This window comes from Bombus terrestris, chromosome 2 (genome assembly GCF_910591885.1).
Source record: "Bombus terrestris chromosome 2, iyBomTerr1.2, whole genome shotgun sequence".
Classification (NCBI taxonomy): Eukaryota; Metazoa; Arthropoda; class Insecta; order Hymenoptera; family Apidae; genus Bombus; species Bombus terrestris.
Genome location: NC_063270.1, coordinates 7,031,347 through 7,050,093, shown reverse-complemented (window position 1 = coordinate 7,050,093; position 18,747 = coordinate 7,031,347). Strand labels below are relative to the sequence as shown.

At 33.3% G+C, this 18,747-nt stretch overlaps 4 protein-coding genes across 7 annotated transcripts in view; 1 reads left to right on the top strand and 3 right to left on the bottom strand.

Annotated features, from left to right (window-relative positions):
• LOC100647567 (semaphorin-1A) overlaps nt 1–3,632 on the bottom strand; it is a 374,093-nt gene extending 370,461 nt beyond the window's left edge. For both annotated transcript variants that reach the window (XM_012316166.3, XM_012316186.3), the window contains exon 1: nt 3,225–3,632. The gene's annotated coding sequence lies outside the window, so the exon portion shown is untranslated. The remainder of the gene's footprint in view (nt 1–3,224) is intronic.
• A 1,963-nt stretch (nt 3,633–5,595) lies between these two features.
• LOC105666461 lies at nt 5,596–10,072 on the bottom strand. Its single transcript, XM_048412300.1, has 2 exons — nt 7,708–10,072; nt 5,596–7,633 (listed from the first exon to the last, which is right to left on the bottom strand). The coding sequence occupies exon 1, from the start codon at nt 10,070–10,072 to the stop codon at nt 9,023–9,025; it is 1,050 nt and encodes a 349-aa protein (XP_048268257.1). The 3' UTR covers nt 5,596–7,633; nt 7,708–9,022.
• Nucleotides 5,596–12,455, bottom strand: LOC100647450 (alpha/beta hydrolase domain-containing protein 17B). Of its 2 annotated transcripts, XR_007226416.1 has the most exons (4): nt 11,398–12,455; nt 10,602–10,734; nt 9,559–10,513; nt 5,596–9,281 (listed from the first exon to the last, which is right to left on the bottom strand). XR_007226416.1 is itself a non-coding variant. In XM_003393562.4 (3 exons), the coding sequence occupies exons 1-3, from the start codon at nt 12,039–12,041 to the stop codon at nt 10,430–10,432; spliced, it is 861 nt and encodes a 286-aa protein (XP_003393610.1). In that variant the 5' UTR covers nt 12,042–12,455; the 3' UTR covers nt 5,596–10,429. The 2 variants fall into 2 exon arrangements, 1 of the variants encoding a protein (XP_003393610.1); XM_003393562.4 differs by having other exon boundaries at nt 5,596–10,513.
• Nucleotides 12,456–12,652: 197 nt separating this feature from the next.
• LOC100647328 (homer protein homolog 2) lies at nt 12,653–17,435 on the top strand. 2 transcript variants are annotated; one of them, XM_012316140.3, is made up of 7 exons: nt 12,653–12,896; nt 14,033–14,189; nt 14,277–14,408; nt 14,487–14,738; nt 14,835–14,981; nt 15,070–15,345; nt 15,565–17,435. In XM_012316140.3, the coding sequence occupies exons 1-7, from the start codon at nt 12,871–12,873 to the stop codon at nt 15,748–15,750; spliced, it is 1,176 nt and encodes a 391-aa protein (XP_012171530.2). In that variant the 5' UTR covers nt 12,653–12,870; the 3' UTR covers nt 15,751–17,435. The 2 variants fall into 2 exon arrangements, with proteins under 2 accessions (XP_012171530.2, XP_003393609.2); XM_003393561.4 differs by having other exon boundaries at nt 14,487–14,981.
• Nucleotides 17,436–18,747: the final 1,312 nt, after the last annotated feature.

Here is an 18,747-nt window from a genome sequence, read left to right as displayed (position 1 = left end):
TTACAAGCTTTACTAACTATAACCTGTTGCTGTGTCCACAAATTTCCTACTTTATAGATATTTATATAGTAAAATGTGAATCGTAAGTTGTAATTGACATAATTCAGGACGAAACGTTTACATTGAAAAATGTTCGCAAAACCAATTGCGGCAAACGAAGTGCAACTCCATATTTCGACTAAAGTACATTTATATACGCGCATTTACATATAAGCAGCGTCTTAGACAATATATCGTTACTTTCTCTTTTCGCTAGGGATCCATCCAAAGCAATGTATATATTTCCATAAATACCTCTTTTTTACAGCTTTCTCTCGTCGAAGAGGTCTGTAAATGTTTGATGAAAGTTCATGGATCACGCAAAAGGTTACTGTACATATTTCTTTAACAAACATGACACACTTTACTCATCCCAATGCACATCTCGTGTTTACATCTACCGACATGTTCTTTCTTACGGTACAAAGTCAAGAAACAGTAAACGTGACCAAATGAAAGAAAAGTTCGTCTCTTAGTAATATCAATATACATACGTAATATTCTATTATCGTTAATAAGCGAAAGAATAAAATATTACCCGTTAAACATTGAAAAATATGCTAATAAATAACCGTAAAACATTCTCTCTTTATTCCAATTATTCATATACAAACACGTATCGTATCTTGTTATTCATTTTGTACAACCAGCATTCCAATTAATTTTACAATATTAATTGTTCGTAATATAAAATAGAACAAAAGACTCCATTACCGTTGTTTATCGAATTACCGTTCATCCAACCTACTTGAAACAACGGATCATATTTCCACAATTGGAAACCTAACAAAAATTTAGTTGGCTATTAATACCATGATATACGCGAGCATTTTTAGATATCCAAAATTACAAACGCTAATTTTCAGTTCCAGTTGCTTTTGTATTAACTGTCCTTTATTTTCATTTAAAATTAAACTTGCGTAAAAGTAATGTTCAATTTCTGGTAAAGAAAAAAAGAAAGCATATATACCTACTAAAGAAGGAATTTATCAGTTAAATTTCAAATTTCATTTAAATTAAAAATATTCATCGAGCATACTAAATGGACCTTGTTATATCTCGATCAGCAATTCAAGCAAGAAACAAGAAGAGCGTGCCGCCGATCTTCGAATCATTCGAGTTATTACAAAAGAAAATAATTCGCTTATTATGAACAACAGCCAGCCATCGTTCGAATAATAGGCGTTATAGTAGCGATCGATTTAGATTTGCTACAGACAATTATGGATGTTCCCAGCCACTGGACTGTCATTAAAACACAATGAAAGATATCGAATAAAGATCATGCTTTATTAGAAAGCCCTTACTAACGAAGATAACGAATCATGGCAATGTAGCGTAGCATATAATCATAAAAATCTACAAACGCAGTAATTACTGTACAGTGCGTGGAATATAATTGGTATGCTTCGAACTAAATTTAGATTTGTACAGAAAAGTGAAAAATATGGTCAACGCAACAGTATCCAACGATGCCCTTGCCGTGAATATTAAAATAGAATGCAAAGGTTCAATACGCGAGTAATCAATGTGAAAACACTGCCACAAATCTTATCACGAATCTTATTACGCGACGTTTATTTCTATTTAAACGCAACTTATGTTTGTGAACTGCGCACGCCTGTAAATCATAGGTGTCACTTGTAGACACTATCGTTGTGCATACTTTCAACCACCTGGAAACGGTACAAATTTCCTACTGTTGGAAATATTTTTAAAGTGTCATTTTATCGCTACAGTCCCGGTAATCGGATTGTTATAACCATCAAAATATTTCAAACATTTTAATCCTATTTATATGTTATTATACACTGTAAGCGTACTGCTATTAGTATTTTTAACTGCAGACGCTGTAAAACTTTTGATAAAAATGTTCTCGTATCGTCATAACGATCATACATTATATAAAGAAATATAGTCGGCACAATCGACAATTTGGGATATTTCCCTGTAGCCTGATACAGGCCCAACGTGACCACAAGCTTATCGTGTTCGAACACCACGCGTCGTTACGTTCGAATCGTGGGGCCCCTCGGGCGAAAACCTCGAAACCGGTTCTGAGCGTACAGAATGGCTGGGTAGCCGGTCAGCATGTATATATACGACTCGCTACAACTTTCTAAACTTCCGTCGCGTATACCTAGACGCGTACGTTCAAACCGTGCACTTTATTTTTCATTTTTCTTCGTCGACGTGTCATGGTGAAAACGTTCCAAAAGAATTTACCTCGTTAAACGGTTACTCCATCGATGCTACGCGCGCATGTTTAGTGTCTAGCTCCGAAAATACTATACTATCCTGTTACAATAATCCGTAATGGAGTGTGAACGACATGAAACAAATATAAGAATGTATATCAAAATTATGGACACGATGAAACTAAGAATTTCATTGATTCGTTTATTTCGGAGTAATATGCAAATAAACTCGAATATTCGTTCGATTCCAAGCACTCATCTCTATTTGTTTACATTCTTGATCGTATTGGACACAAGTTCTAAGAAACGAGGGTGAGAGAACTGAAACGAAGAATGTTTTTGAACGATGACAACACACTGTTTATGCGAATCTTATCACCCTTCATAAATGAGATGAAAATGTTCGAAAGCGTTCAGATCAAGTATATATGTATCGTGTTTATATGGCTTGATGCGTATCTCCGAAAATGCCTATTCCAATTCTTCCGAAACGATATAGAAAAAGGCTTTTCCTTTGAAAAGGGAATGATAATGGGAGAAGGGAGTGGGGAATCGGTTTTCTAAGGCGTAACGCACGCTAGGACCAACACTTGACACATATCACAACACGACGCGACGTTGGCGTCGTCTCTGCACACGTGTATTTACTATTTATGACAAAGGATACAGCAGTTGTACGAACGAGAATAAACTAACCGTTATTGCACTTCGTGCCAAACGCCATGCGATTCTCGCACGCTACCAGCATTCTTAATTGCACCGGACAACGGTTCGTATTCACGACACTTTCCTCCTACTCTAACTCAGTGACTGCGAGCGTTCGTAAACTTCGAAACAGTGATAGAAGACCCTAAGGCGGAACGAGGGTCTTCTATCACCGGCACTTCGCGTCGACGATCAACGATTCAATGACGCTTTTGAAACAACTAACTCGAGCCTACGAGAATTATGTGGCCGGAAACAAAAGTGCATGTTTTTCAAACTTACCAGAAATATTGTCTGGATCGGTACAAAGTGTATTCTACCAGTATGGGACAACCCTCGGCGCGTAGAAGTAACTCACAAAAAATCCCAATGGGTGTTTAGTGAAAAATCTTCGTGGTAAAACCTACGCGAGATGAAACTATTTCCCTACCATAAACGAACGTTAAACACAGAAAAATAACACTGAAAAAACATCACCGAACTCACTGTCCTTTTTAATAGGACGTCCCACGTAATTATAAATTCCCTGGCGATGCCGTGTGGGCGCGAGTCGCAGCACAAAACGAAAAAAAAAGAAACGAATTTGATCGGCACGTAAAAGCTTCGGTAGCTATCACGAGAGGATACACGAATAGGACGGAACGAAACAATACGCGCGCTGCTCGAGACGCAACTGCCGCCACTACCGACTCTATTTCCCGCTGTACCCCACTTCTTCTCCCGCGATCCCCACCATCTTTCTCTAGCAGTCAACCATTCTCCCCTCTGCCCTGCTGCTGCTGCTGCTGCTGCTGCTCCTATCCTTTCCGACCATTCTTTGGTCCCTTCTTCGGCCTTCGACGATTCTTCGATACCTATCCTGCACGCAATAGTATGTACTTACGCGACAAAGACCCTACAGACACTTGTCACGAACGTACGAATACAAGCACACGCGCAACCTGAAAATTTTTAAACGTCAAAACAATTAATTTTACACGATAAGCTTTTCGCACGTAATACGTGTAATTCACTATCTAACGACTATTTGTCTTTATAAAGATAATCGTTTCTAACGTCTATTTACATTCATAAAAACATTTACACGTGCGCGAATAGTAGTACTTATACTAATCTATATGTGCTTTTAACGTTGTAATTATCATGAGCAAATTTTGCTTAAAACCGTTTGTATAGAAAACGATATTTTACTTAATATACGACACGTATAATTTTGATCCTTTTGACCTGGAGACGTTCTCTTTTTCTTGAAATAATACGATACCGAGTTGAACGCCTACTTGCATATATGCAACGCGTAGACGCTCTAATGGACATTACGTACGGCGGCGTGTGATATGGAGTAACTAAGTACAATTGTTCAGCAGACTGCGTGACGCTGCACACCGAGGGCGTGGCAAAGTGTTCGAGTTGCTAATAAAGCAATTTATCGTTATGCAAAGAAAATAACGTTTCATATTCATTAAAATACTTTTACAATCTTTCTAATAACTTCTAAACGTCAAGCAATGGTATAATATAGATCGATCGCGTTGTAACACATGTTACGAAAAAAGAAAACTGTAATTCTATTTTATTCGAAACAAACATAAGAAAGTTTCGTTCATTTCATAAACATTTCTATTCACGACATAATAAATAATGAGTTTGAAAAAAGAGACCTATAAATAAACTTAATAAAATAAATGATAAAAGTATATATATTTAGCACTCTACTAGCACTCAACTTTATCGATTATCCATTCTTGCGACTTCTACACGTAAAATACACGTTTTATAAGAATTTACTTTTGGAATATTAAATTCAATGTTAGGGCTTTAAAAAAAGTCGTACAAAAAGTCGAATGACCTTCTATCTATATTGTAACTTTACGTAGATTGCGTACGAAACGAAACTCGGAGTCGCATAAAATGAATCATTGCCGATGACAGTCACGAATAGATATTAATTCGCGAGACACGGACGGTAGCAGAAAATTTTGTCTCTTCTTTGGAGTAGCTTTGTAGGCTGGCTGAAGGTATAGCGCAACCATTGGAGCTCAAGCTGACGCCGCGTAACCTGTTCTCATTTTTATCGTCAGCATCAGGTTTCAGCGCAGGTGAGCTGCGAAGGTGCTGAGTCGAGTCCAGCGAACCAGCTCGTGGTTCTCGAGCATTTCCTTCTCCCTCATCATAGAAACGCATTGACCTTCGGGACAAAATGCCGATGATCAATGCAAACGTTGCATCGTATTAGCGTTACTCGAGGATATAGCCAGAATTATGTGACTATCTAATAACTAGCTACGATTTTAATTAATTGCAACAGCCAGCGTCTTATCCACTGTGAAATTTAAAACCACGCTCGGTGACCGTCTGCTGTTCTTTCGATTCAACGAAACGAACTTGACCGATACTAAAAATGAAATAATTTCCGAACTCGCGTGCTACTATAGCGCACTTTGATGTACTTTTATAAATAGCTATGCGTGTTAGAAAGAAAACAGAATTTACACTCTTTGATCATTTATATTGCCTTTACCGCGTATCAAAGCGAAAAGTTTGTTCGCGTTCAAGAAACTTGATTTCTACTAGGAGAAATTCTGTATCGTAGTTTGATAAAAATGAATATGCGACTGGGTCGTAAATTATTAATAGATAGAACATGATGATGTTTACTGTCATTTCTATAGGATTTTATTAACATTGTTACTTCAGTAATATTAATTACAAATACCAATTTTCAATGTTCGATAGTAAAAAAGAAAAAGACGTTTAAAAAAAGAACAAAAGAAAAAGGAACAGGATCAAGATCAAGTACATACACAATTTCGATTTTACAGAATAGCATGACAATGAGCGGCTGCATTATTTAAATATAATTCTACCGCTTTAACGAACGCGTGATAACCGATTGCTTAAACGGAAGGATGACGATACTTCCGGCGTGAAATAATTTATTCGATAAATGACTATTTATCGGCGACACCGCCAGGTACACCGATAAAATAAGCGAAGTTGAATAATATGGGCCTAAAGATGACGTTTGTATGATTTATACAACAATTGTACACTATTTAAACGTCGCAGGTCTTGACAAACTATATCGCAATGCAGTACGCTCAAGTCAAGTGCGATGGAAGTATAAAATTCTAAAACAACCCTAATCGGGTGCCCAGCAAGTGTATTTCAGACTACGCACTCTACACGATTTCGTAAGAAATAACGTTATTTCGCTTGGTATTATGTCTTTATGCACTAAATAAAACAGTAATTTTGTTATTCAATCCGAGATACTCATCTTTCTTCTCTTTCTTCTCTTTCCTGTCCTATAATAATTTTGTAATGAGCTACATGTTATTTACTTATCAGACAACTAATCAACTAATTCATTTTGTGTTACAGTCGTTACACTTCGTGATACATATGACACTAACGATCGGTACAGGGGATCTCGTAATCTCTATCATTGTTATCTCCTCCCTCCCATCTCTTTAACCCATCTTCTGCCGTAAGTACATTGGTTACGACCGAACAGAACATCGAGCGTATTATTTCTAATACTTCACTTACACGCTATTATGTACAGTTATGAATACCGCACCGTGATTCGCGTGATACCCCCGCCCCCCTCAAAGACCATTGAGTACCATTTTACCGGCACGATGCAATTATGAAAGACGAAAGTGCTGTTCAAAACCGGTCGATTGCTTGACGCATATTGAGAGACAGAATAGGGTAGTAAAAAATAGTAAAAGAAATGAGCGAGAGAAAGAGAGAAAAAGAGAAACACACAATGGGAAACGAGAAAGAAAGTAGAAGAAAGAGGGGACACGTATGTATTCGAAATATGCTGTACAAAAGTTAGCTTCTATCCAGTTTTATAAACGATCAGTTCTAATTTTCGGCGAGCACCGATCATTTTACTATTATACGTTATCTTTGCGGAGTTTTCTATAAAATCCCTCTTTGAAATATCTGCCGTTTATAAAACTGGACATTTGTCGAACAACGGTATAAATTTTTTTTCACGAGTTACGTAATAATTGCGATACAGATCAATTTAACAGCGGCTACGTGAAAGCCAATGGAAGGGTAGCATCGGACTCTTTTTATTTCGGTACTATTATGTACCATAGACTATTCTAAAAGATTAATGCTAGAGGAAAGTGAATATAATATTTGACAACCGAGTAGAAAATTTTTCAACAACAATGTGAAATAAATAAAAAATGTAATACACATATAAATAACAATAATTAAAATTATCAAAGCTACGATTAAACGAACGAAAATATTTCGTATCTTTCAATAACGATCTATTAGATCGATCTTTCTTTCTTTAATTAAATTTTTACATTCTTATATCCTCTTGCAGATAAGATACTTTCAGATAAGTGGGGATGTAGCCAGAAACCATCGAAAAACGGAAGCCATGAAAGCAAATGGATAATAAAAATATATTCACTTTCCGTTCGTTCATACCATCACAATTATACAAACATTTAATTTCAGTGTATACTTGTAGTTTGAAGACATTCATAGCAATTTATTGTTTAAAAGACAACGAGGACGGGTAGAAATGTTCACGAGAATGCAAAATTAATATTAAAAACGAACAATCCCTAGAGAAATACATCCATGTACAAGCGCCGATTCATTCCATTGGCTCCGTACAGTCATTTCACGTTGTCGCATACATTATACATACACTAGTAAAGAAAAAATTATTTAATTGTACTGTATTTACATTATCGAGATATAAAAATACTAACAAGAAACATACCTATAGACAAGATCCTCCAAACGATTCACCTCTTTAGAAATAAACTAATTCATAATCAAGTTTGGCAGTAATATTGTCCCTATCTAGTTGCATTCTTATTCTTATTGTTGTTTGCAAGACCATCATCTCATTCATTGTCATTAAAACATAACGTTTTTTATGACGTCTTACACTTACACATTTTCTTAACAGCTATCCATTAACTTTTAGTCTCTATCCTAAATTCTTTGCTACCTTGGAAGATTTCCATTGCTCGCTGCACAGGCCTTTGCTGTGGGTCAATACAAAAACAAATGTTTCCATTATCGTTACAGCTATCATATATTCCGGTCTGAGTGACAGCGATTTACTTATAAAATCATGCGACTTCACGTAACATCTTTTTTACCGCTGAACCTAATTTATAAAAGTCATAAAAACACGCAATGCCAAACACATCCCACATTCATTAACAAATCTATTAATCGTTACTTATTCTCTTTTCTTTCGGAAAAATAAGTTTAAATGCATAAGAAAATGATAAAATGATCAACAACAAAAGCATTTACAAAGTTGTCTGATTTTTTGATCAACCAATAATAATATAAAATTATATCGACGTTTAAATTAACGAGTATAGGTTCAGCGAAGAATTTTAGTGCCACACACTTGCTACAATCGAGTATAATAGCATTCGTGGTAGCAGAAAGTATTTCAATGTAAGCTATATTCGACTCCTTGGTCTTAAAGAGAATGATGATAAAGATCAAATAATAATAATAATATTAATAATAATAATAATAATAATAATAATAATAATAATAATAATAATAATAATGATAATAATACTTGACATATTTGTCATAACAACGTTTCACAGCGTACGCTGCGAAAACGACTTACAACAAACACACGCATGCATCAGTATGTGTATGCATGTGTAGTAAGAATATTCAATATGCACAGATATATTATCTCATATCTCTAGAAATATAATAATTTTTATGTATATATCGCATATGTATTTATGTGCACAGTCTCACTAGCACTGTTACAGCCCGAATAAGTGTCGTGCGTATAAATCTATGATTTCTTTAAAGACAGTTATGTGGAAGAATAATGGAACGACAACTCGGCGAGACACGTGGAATTCATATTATTTAGTTAACACTTTGTCTCTAAAGTTGCTTGTTAAATTTTATCAGGGTATTCGATTTGTATAATTCTCGCTTCAACTTCTGAATAACATTTCCCGAGCATTCAACTGATGATGTCGAAAGTCCAGTTTGTTAAATACGATAGTTCCGTCCTAATAGACGAATAATTCAAGATTGCTTCACTTGTTGACAATGTTGCACAACTCACCGACGCTTCTGCTTCGAGGTGTATACCGTGATTTTTTAAATTGTTTTACATTTGGTAACAAATTAGTCTGCATTGATGTTCTTTCTGAAGTCTTCGAACTAATGTCGATCTGTACGTTTATATGCGATGGACTCTTCGAACGTACAGCGTGGTGAGGACTCTCGTGATTCGCAGTGAATCGGGAAAGTAAACTGGAATCATTGGATAAAATCTTTGAGCTTGCAGCCAACCTGCAAGCACAAGGAGAACACTTTGGTAAGTTTATCATAATTTTATCTGGCTCGATTGTCAAAGACGACCGACCAAATTTTCTTAACGGGCTGGAAAGAATTCTTTTAGCTCTCAGTTTCTTTTCCATTGAATCTTGGCTTTTTCCTTTATCTTTACATGTTTTTTCGAAACTTTTACTTGCAAATTTACTACTCTTACTACTCCACGAAAACTTTTTCGTAGATTCTGCTGATTTTTCATTATGAGCTTGTGATTCATGCTCTTCGGATCTCTTACCTTTTACAATTACGTCTTTACTTAAAATTTTAGTACAACAATGTTTCTTATTATTCTTCGTACATTCTGAATCCAAAACGGATTCTATACTACTATATTTGAATTGATTTATAGGAGATTTCCTCTCTATTTTGAACTGACTTTGAATACTTTTACAGTCTGAAATACTTTTATTATTATCATTAGGAATATTGGAAAATGACGACAGTGACTTTTCTCCGATCGCGTATTGCCGGCAGTCTTCAACCTGTATGTCAACTAAAGTCGTATGAGATATTTGTGTATCAGCTTTCTTACTATGACTTTGACCAAATGAATTTTTCAAAGTCCTGTGGACAATATTCTTTTGATTTTTACCAAATGGATTTTTTATATTTTTTGGCAAAGAAATATGCTTTTTTGCAACTTGACTAATATGATTCAACCGAAAGTTGTGGCAAATAGAGGTACTCCCTAATATCGTTTTACTGTGTTTGCTATCTTGAACATCTGTTACTATTTCCTCTTCTTTCATACTCTTCTCATCTTGTTGTATAGCTCTTTTCGAATTGCTATCTAAACTGGAGTCATCATCTTCGGAACATGTTTCCTTTAAAGAATCTTTATAATGAACTTTCTGATTAATATCTATCTGTTGATCACGGAAGAAAAATCCGTCGTCAATAGAAACGAAAGATGATTCTTCGTCACAGGGGAGGACAGGTGCCTTCTCCCCTGTGGGAGGCGATTGCTAGACAAGCTTCTCAGTCTGTGAGCTTGTCGAAATAGAGCTGGTAGTATTTGAATTATTAGAAGTAGTATGTCCTTGACTGCTCACATGTGTATGTCCTCCTCCCTGCCCCCCCTGATTCTGGGAGAGGCTTAGTCGCCGTCAGTTTATCAGTTCCACGCTTACAAATTGTTTCAATCGCTCTAAGTATTGATCGTACAACTCTACATCATTATGGCCAGCACCCTAAAAACATAAGTGATAGTATTTATACGACTAAATTTCTTGTCTTCTTTACACGAGAGAAGAAAAGGAAGTGCATAATTTTGTATACCTCGACCCATAATGGCTCTACTGCTCTTGGACACCTCTCGTAAATTGCCAAACCATGACTAAAATTTATTACATCATCTTCGGTTCCATGAATTACCAAAACAGGAGATGTCACCTTGGGTACTTTGTCTATACTGTAAAAAGGAAAAAAACTTCATTTTACACACAATATTTATTTGATGTGTGATAGGTGCAAAATTTCTACAAAAGCATAAGAGTTTTTTATTTACAAATATATATAATAAATTAATAACATATTATAATAAATTAACATAGAAAATCGACAAATATTTAATTATTATTATTTAGCTTAATTTAATTGAATAAAAAAGGAAAAAACGATGGAGAGTAGATAAGCAACAGCAAAAGTACAAAACCTATTAGCGAAGTATATGTCAACGGATCATGTAATTTATAGGTTTCCATGACGCAAGTAAAGAGGTAAACTTTTATTGCTTCCTATACTTGAACTCCGAAAAACTGTCATACCAACGCGAAAAATATGTGCAGTCGCAGCATTGCTGCAAGCTTCCGTGAAACTCGTTATGCCAGACAGAGCGTTCCACTTATTTTAAACTTCGTTTAAATTTTAAATACGGACTAAAATGTTTTTTTATATGTATGTACATATACATATATATGTACACCACGTGCATGGATGTACACCTGAACTGGATGATAGTGTCATGCGCGTAAACTTAGCTGTGCGAATCACAGTATACGATAAGCAGATTATAGATCGCGTTTCATTTAACGCGATAAAGGGGGATATGTGCATGAAAAAGAATTGAACGTACCTAGGGAAGGCGTCAAAGAACCAAGTTCTTTTGGTGTTAGGGAAAGCAACTCGCATTCCCGACATTAGAGGTGAATGCAGAACAACTGCGCCAACCTCGTATCGCGCGGCCAGATCGACCGTGGGTACAGTCCCGATGCTTTGACCATATAGGATAATGTTTTCGGGGCTAATACCGTAACGTGTTCTAAGAGCGTGCCACGCAGCATCTATGTCCGCATAAAGATTCTTTTCCGACGGTTTGCCACCAGAAACTCCATAACCCGAATAATCGTAACTGAATATATTACAATTTATTCTAGACCCGAGCCCCAAATAAAAGCTAGACATCTGTCCGAGATCGACTGCATTTCCATGGGAATATAGTATGGTAAAACGTGCAGTAGCCGAACATCGTACAAACAAACAGGCAATTCGATTTCCTCGTGACGTTCTTGCATAGAAACCTTCCACCGACTCTTTCTCCCTTTCTGTATATTGCCATTCTGCTCTTTCAGACAGAGAAATTGTAACCTTGGAACCTTCGTCCTCAATAAACGCATAAGTAGGCTCAGGAGGTAGAAACGCTAATTTCGCAGCGATCCTGGACGGGCAAGGTGGACAGCAAAACAAGCAACACAATTCACTAAAACTTAACCCGTTCATCGTTCCACGGGGGTGTTACGCGCACGCGAAAACGCCGTTTATCACGTTTCTTCGTGGAATCTCCGCATCGAGATTTCCGCTTTGATTTAGAAATAACTCCATCCACTGTAATTTCCACGCCTAGTGATTCAACCACAATGTCATTTGTTATCACACTCCTAGAAGAGTCTCTCACGATGAATCAGCCATGACGGCTCGTAAGGCGGACAATTTCTCTCCCTCCTATTTCCTCTCTTTCTCACATAATACCCCCACCAACCGAATGTTCTACACATCCATTGTATTCTGGTAAGAGGAGATAGTACAAGAAAGGGATAGAAACCATGCTGCTATTTTGCTACGTTCTTCTTCTCTATTCATTGCTCGCTATTGGTGAAACATTTAAAACCAACAAGATGATTCGATATGCAACGAAGAATGATCGCGTATTCAAACGCGCGTTTCCTCGCAAACTCTATGTTACCAACATTCTAAATAACAATATAAACCGCATTATGAAAACATAAGTATGCGCCTTGCTATGCGTGTCTAGTGATTTTTTTGAAAGAAAGCTACGAGGTTAGCAATAGCAACCATTCGTGGAAAATCGATTAAATCCAGGTATATGGTAGAAACTCGACTAGTTTCATGTCGTTGCGTGATCGTTGCCGTTCGCCTATACAGTTTTGGCCGATGGCGGCTGTCAACTGGTGTAACTCTGTCTTTCGTGGAATTCATTTTCATCAATTTTCTGATCATTTTGAAAATTTCTATTCGCAAATAGTTATCACGCATTCGCGTTAAATTCATTTCTCTATGAGTCTGTGAAATTATCATTTACAACATTTGTATGACATCGGGAAAAGAAACAATGGGGTAAGTGAACGTGGTGGTATTCTGCACCGCCTTTTAAGGGTGTGTAATATATGTACACACCATTTTCATGTCGCATACAAGTATGATAAACGATCCTTAATTCTTCTATTACTGAATACTGTCAATTGATATAAAATAGGTCGTGTCGCTTTCGTTGCGTTAACTAATGAACACTATCCTCCTTTCCCGTCTATTTACTATCATATTCCCGACATCATCGCAGATACGCATTTAGGTGGGTGCGTACATACATGAGGAAACTGGACCAGAATGTTTCTCTTTTTTTTTCCCCCCCCCCTCTGTATTCATATATGTGTAACCATAAAATAAAATAGTGAAAGTGGGATAAGTCGACACCGCGTGAAATGTGTTTATTCTAGTTGTTTACTCGGGCACCGTTTCATATATTTTTAGACTCTAATTGTGAAAATTCATTTCGACGATCCTACAAATATTTATTACGTTAATATCTATTCGACAGTTTTTTAATGCGATTATATTTTTATTTCCGATATAACATACCAAGCTTATGTAATTATATTATTTCTTTTTAGATCAGCTTTATAAATGATATCATATTTTATTAAAGTGATGAATCCTTTATTAATGTTTATTTTTATTGTAAATTTTTATTTTTTTTTATTGTAGTTATTTTTTATATAAAGTATATTTATTACTTGTTAAAATTACGTATTTTAAAGAACAATATATATAAATTGTACATATATTGCACGTGTGAGAAATTAAAGAAATTAAGACAAAAGTATAATTGTTTTTTTTATGAAAACTGAAAATGTCTTGTTCATATTTATTTTTTTGATTCCTTCCAAATTTATACGATATTGTAATGCTAAATTGTAACATTGTTAGATTTTCCACTGGATTAATTTTAAGGCATGTAATATGATATGTATATTTGAAATTTTTTGATGTATTTGATTTTGTTATGTTTCTGTGGAATATACATGTAATAAAGTTCTACAAAAAAGATAAACTTTAAGATATTCGTTATTATTAAAACACCTATAATTTATATTTTGATTGTATAAATCAAGGTATATATAAATAGATGCTGCATGTATTAATTAAATCAATATATTTAAATACCTAAGTCCTTTACTTTTAATAAATTGCAGTGAACAACCAATTTTCACATGTAAAGGGCATGTGTTTCATATTGATCCTAAGACAAAAAGATCTTGGGTATCAGCATCTACAGCAGCAGTGTCTATTTCATTTTTTTATGACTCCACAAGGAGTCTATACAGAATAATTTCTGTTGAAGGAACAAAGGTGACCAAAAAATGGCTGAACTGTTAAACAAAGTAAATATACGCTATATCTAAAATAAACTTACATTGTATTTTATTTCTTTTTTAGGCAGTAATAAACAGTACTATTACTCCAAATATGACCTTCACAAAAACATCACAAAAATTTGGGCAATGGTCAGATGTTAGAGCTAATACTATATATGGTCTTGGCTTTTCATCTGAAGTAGAATTAGGAAAGGTTTGTGAAATATGTCTTAAGTTAATGTACAGTCATTTGTACACTGCAATCTCAGAGACAATACTATTCATTTGGCAGTTCATAGAGAAGTTTCATGAAGTGAAGGAAGCCACTAAATTAGCTAGTGCTAAATTACAATCAAACAGCTCATCCGTTACTCCTGCTACTAGTGCAAATGTTAGCCCGATTACATCACGGTCGAGTATGCCATCGTCAGAACAAGATCTTATAGACCCGCCAAATTCATCGATGATTAATTCCAATATATCATCATCGAATAATCCCAATCCAAATGCCAACATGATCTCCACTCAAAACAGTGTGTCTTTGGTAAGCAGCAGTCCCTTACCTGGTAGTTGTCAGAATAAAGTGGATGATGAATTGAAAAATGCAGTCCATTCAAGATCACAGAGTGTTTCTCAGCAGAGTACAGAAAGTCCACAACATCAAGGGAAATCATCGCAACTTAGTTCGACGCCAGGTGGACAATCAGCTGAAATGCAACTTAAGTATGAGAATGATAGGCTGAAACTTGCATTAGCACAAAGCTCTGCAAATGCTAAGAAATGGGAGGTATGGTTTTATGTATCAAAACATACATAATCATTGTAAAAAATTATCTAGCATACGATATAAGCTATCGCAAAAAATTTGTTTGCAGGTTGAATTGACTACATTGAAAACAAATAATGCCAGATTAACGAGCGCGCTACAGGAATCCACAGCCAATGTCGATGAATGGAAAAGACAATTACAATTATATAAAGAGGACAATGCAAGGATCAAAGCCAAATATGCAGATCTCGAAGCTGGAAAAATAGCAGAAGGCAATAGTGAAGCATTAAGGTTGAGAGTTGAAGCATTAGAAAGTGAACTTAGAACAAAAAATGAAGAAATCAAAGCTCTTACTATAGCTACAAAAAATAAAGATTTTGTAGTACGTATGCATTGTAAAATAATTATATTAAACATTAATAACTAATGATTGTCGAATAATTAAAATGATATAAAAATGTTTTCTAGCTATTATATTTAATAAATGTCATCTCAATCAAAAGAGTATAGTAATTCAATAATAATATATAGTCATGCTTAATTAATTATTCGTCTATTTTAAATAAATGAATATATAAATTCACAATCTCATCTTTTTCAGGCTTTACAGAAAGAAAATGCAGAACTTCGTGAAATGTTAAGGGTTGTTCATGAACAATTAGAGCTTGCATTAAGTGCAAATAAAGTCCAAAAACAGAATTTGGATACACTGAATGCCAGATTAGCTGGATATATACAAGATTTGGTAACTGTACATCGAGAAATTACAAATACATTGCAATCTTAAGTTTCCATGTAGTGATGTCTAAAAATATTCTTCATGAGAGTTTTGTATTTATGATATAAGCGAAGTAAACAAATGGACGGTGTAGATTAATACAATGGGAAAGGTTCCAAAAAAAAAAACATGAATAGTAAAAATGTCTTGAAAAAGTAAACTAAGAACACTATCTTTAAGTGATAAAGATAGATTACATCTCTTTAATGTATTTATTCTGTGTTAAGTTAATGACAGCATTTGATGTTTTCGTTCATAAATTTTTCGTGCCATATTCATATCCTTATTGTATATAAAAATGTGTTCTTTTTAACAACGTTTTATATATTGTGTTTTTTTAATTAGTATACTTCTGCACAGAAGGAAACGTAACTATCATTTACATATTATGTATCTAATATATTGTACTATAAAAACAATTTTGCAATTATCTTTACAGGTTATTTAATTAAAATTTATTGTATTACGTTTTCTATACAAAATGTTACGATCAATTTTTATTAATCATACAAATTATTTACATATATAATTTGTTTTTTTCTGATGATTGTGTCTAAATGTTTGTGAAATAAATTATAGTTGCAATTATACTGCAGTCATCATTACTAATGCTGTTTCACTGATTACTGTTGATCTTTGACTCATTATTAAACTCTACAATTCTTACTATACTATTATAGCTATAATTATGATTATTAATGCTATTATAATTACCTCCACTATTGCTGCATTATTAATTGTTATTATTATTGCTCATAGTATCATCATTAGTGTTACTTCTATAACTGTTATTACTGTTACTGTCATTACATGTTCACAAAGGACTTTTATGATATTTAAAAATATGAAACATATCAAAAATGTCACAAGATTTAATGTAATACATGTTTCTCGATGTTTTTTGGAACTTAGCCCCTTGAAGACAACAATAAAATTCAGTTTATTGTACCCATGAACACAACTAAGAAAACTGCACAATTAACATTAGTAACGTTTAGCGATACTCAATTATGTAGTATAACTATTTAATTCAGCTGTACATTGTATCCATATTCTTCTAGTTCTAGCACATATTATTTATCTTTATCAATAGTATAAAAATATATAAAATTGGAGAGTCTGGCATGAGCTGTACAGAACCATTGATATCTAATATAAAATGTAACATGCAAAAATATATTATAGGGCTCATTTACAATGGGTAACTTAGTGGTTTGAACATGGAAGGTTATCTAATACGTCAACAATGAGAAAATAATGTTTTTGATGTGTGAAATATTTTATTGTCTTTCTTATGAAAATCAAGTTATTATTGTTGAAAAAATAAACATCACTCTTCGTAATATAAATGAATTTATATATATTATTTGCTATTTATTATTCAAATAATCTATAGCAATCAAGCCAGATATTCTTCAATATGTTGTATTTGAATAGCATTATAGACTCATTAGGAAACAAAATTTACCCAAGACTGATGACCGATTGTCTTAAAGATGTCAAAGTGATACTTCTTGCAACAATAATTTCTAGTAGTAAATGAAGTGCGAAATACTAAACAGAGCACTTTTTATTGTACTGACAGTATGTATGTATGTACGTAAAATGTTATGGAAATGAGTTTTAAATTTGAGGAATTGGAAACAAAAGCCTCGCTTGCCACATGTAATCCTAATAAAACATTTTCAGATGGCTTTCTTGTGTTCTATTATCAATTATGATATTACTATATCCATACTTTCATAAATTGTTTGACATTATATGATAAATTTAATTTAGTAATTGTTATTAATAGAATTTTAATACTTATCTAAAATATAAATATATATGGCATATACCATGATAGAAAACTAAAGTTATGGAAATTTAGTAAAAATTCTACTGTTTTGTTTCATTAACTCATTTGTAAATTTAAAAAATATGTAACACTTATAAAGATGCTGATTCTCTTCACCTTAAGCTATAATTTATATATGTCTATAAACTTATGAACTTCTACATAAAGTATAAAATGAAATTATGTTCTTACATCATGTAATCGTAGTAGTTTATAAATTATGTATACTGTATAACGAAATATATAAACATATAACTTTATAATAATAGATTAAAAATAGTAAAGTTTTATTAAGTTTAAAAAGATTATTAAAATAATAACAGAACATATATTATATTAAAATAAATATGGAAGTCAGCAATAGCTGGTTGTATTTATATCATTTTGCACAATTAGAATACTAACATTTTAACCGATATCTTAAAAATAAAATCAATTATTACCATTTATTTATTTTTTATTTCCCAATTATATTAAAATAATTTTATATATTATATTATATGTTTATACTAACATTATTTTTATGTAATGATCATTCACTTTATTTTTCAAAAGTTTACCTAAAATAACCTGATTAAGCTACATCCATAGAATATCATTTTAATTTAACATTCTTTCGTAAACTGCGATATTATAAATTTTTTTACGTTACTGAATGTTTTATTTTTCTGTATATAAAAGAAGCATATCAAGTTTAAAATCAGCATTGTAAATTTTAGAAGCTTCGATTAAATATTAATTTGATTTATATTTTATATTATATTATAAAGTTAAATATCACAGCGATGTATTAATTTTATATGGTAGATGTAAAAACATGTAAATAGTAAATAGGGATTATTTTCATAGAAAAAATAGAAAGAACTTGTTTCACTTTATGCAAAATGTATGATAATGGATATTAAATATGATGGTTATTTACATGTATAAAGAATGTATAATAATGACAGCGAACAAATCATAAATAATAATTTTCCAAAATTAACAAGTATATATATATATTATATATATAATTACAACAATGCATTATAATATGCTTATTATATTGAAAAAAATGATTGAAAAATTGTTTACTGTTGTTAATAATTTCATATGTCTAACGTACTTACATATATATTTATTATTAAAATAGATTTATAAAATATTCTTATATAGTTTCTTCATTATCA

Excerpts from the sequence above, each read along its gene's own strand:
- LOC100647450 (XM_003393562.4), bottom strand. The coding sequence starts at position 12,041 with ATGAACGGGTTAAGTTTTAGTGAATTGTGTTGCTTGTTTTGCTGTCCA. Across the intron at positions 10,735-11,397 it reads TTCTTTGACGCCTTCCCTAG|TATAGACAAAGTACCCAAGG; the intron begins GTACGTTCAATT and ends TCCTTTTTACAG. Across the intron at positions 10,514-10,601 it reads TAGAGCCATTATGGGTCGAG|GGTGCTGGCCATAATGATGT; the intron begins GTATACAAAATT and ends TTATGTTTTTAG.
- LOC100647328 (XM_003393561.4), top strand. The coding sequence starts at position 12,871 with ATGACATCGGGAAAAGAAACAATGGG. Across the intron at positions 14,409-14,486 it reads CTGAAGTAGAATTAGGAAAG|TTCATAGAGAAGTTTCATGA; the intron begins GTTTGTGAAATA and ends TTCATTTGGCAG. Across the intron at positions 14,982-15,069 it reads CAAATGCTAAGAAATGGGAG|GTTGAATTGACTACATTGAA; the intron begins GTATGGTTTTAT and ends ATTTGTTTGCAG.
- LOC105666461 (XM_048412300.1), bottom strand. The coding sequence starts at position 10,072 with ATGAAAGAAGAGGAAATAGTAACAGATGTTCAAGATAGCAAACACAGT.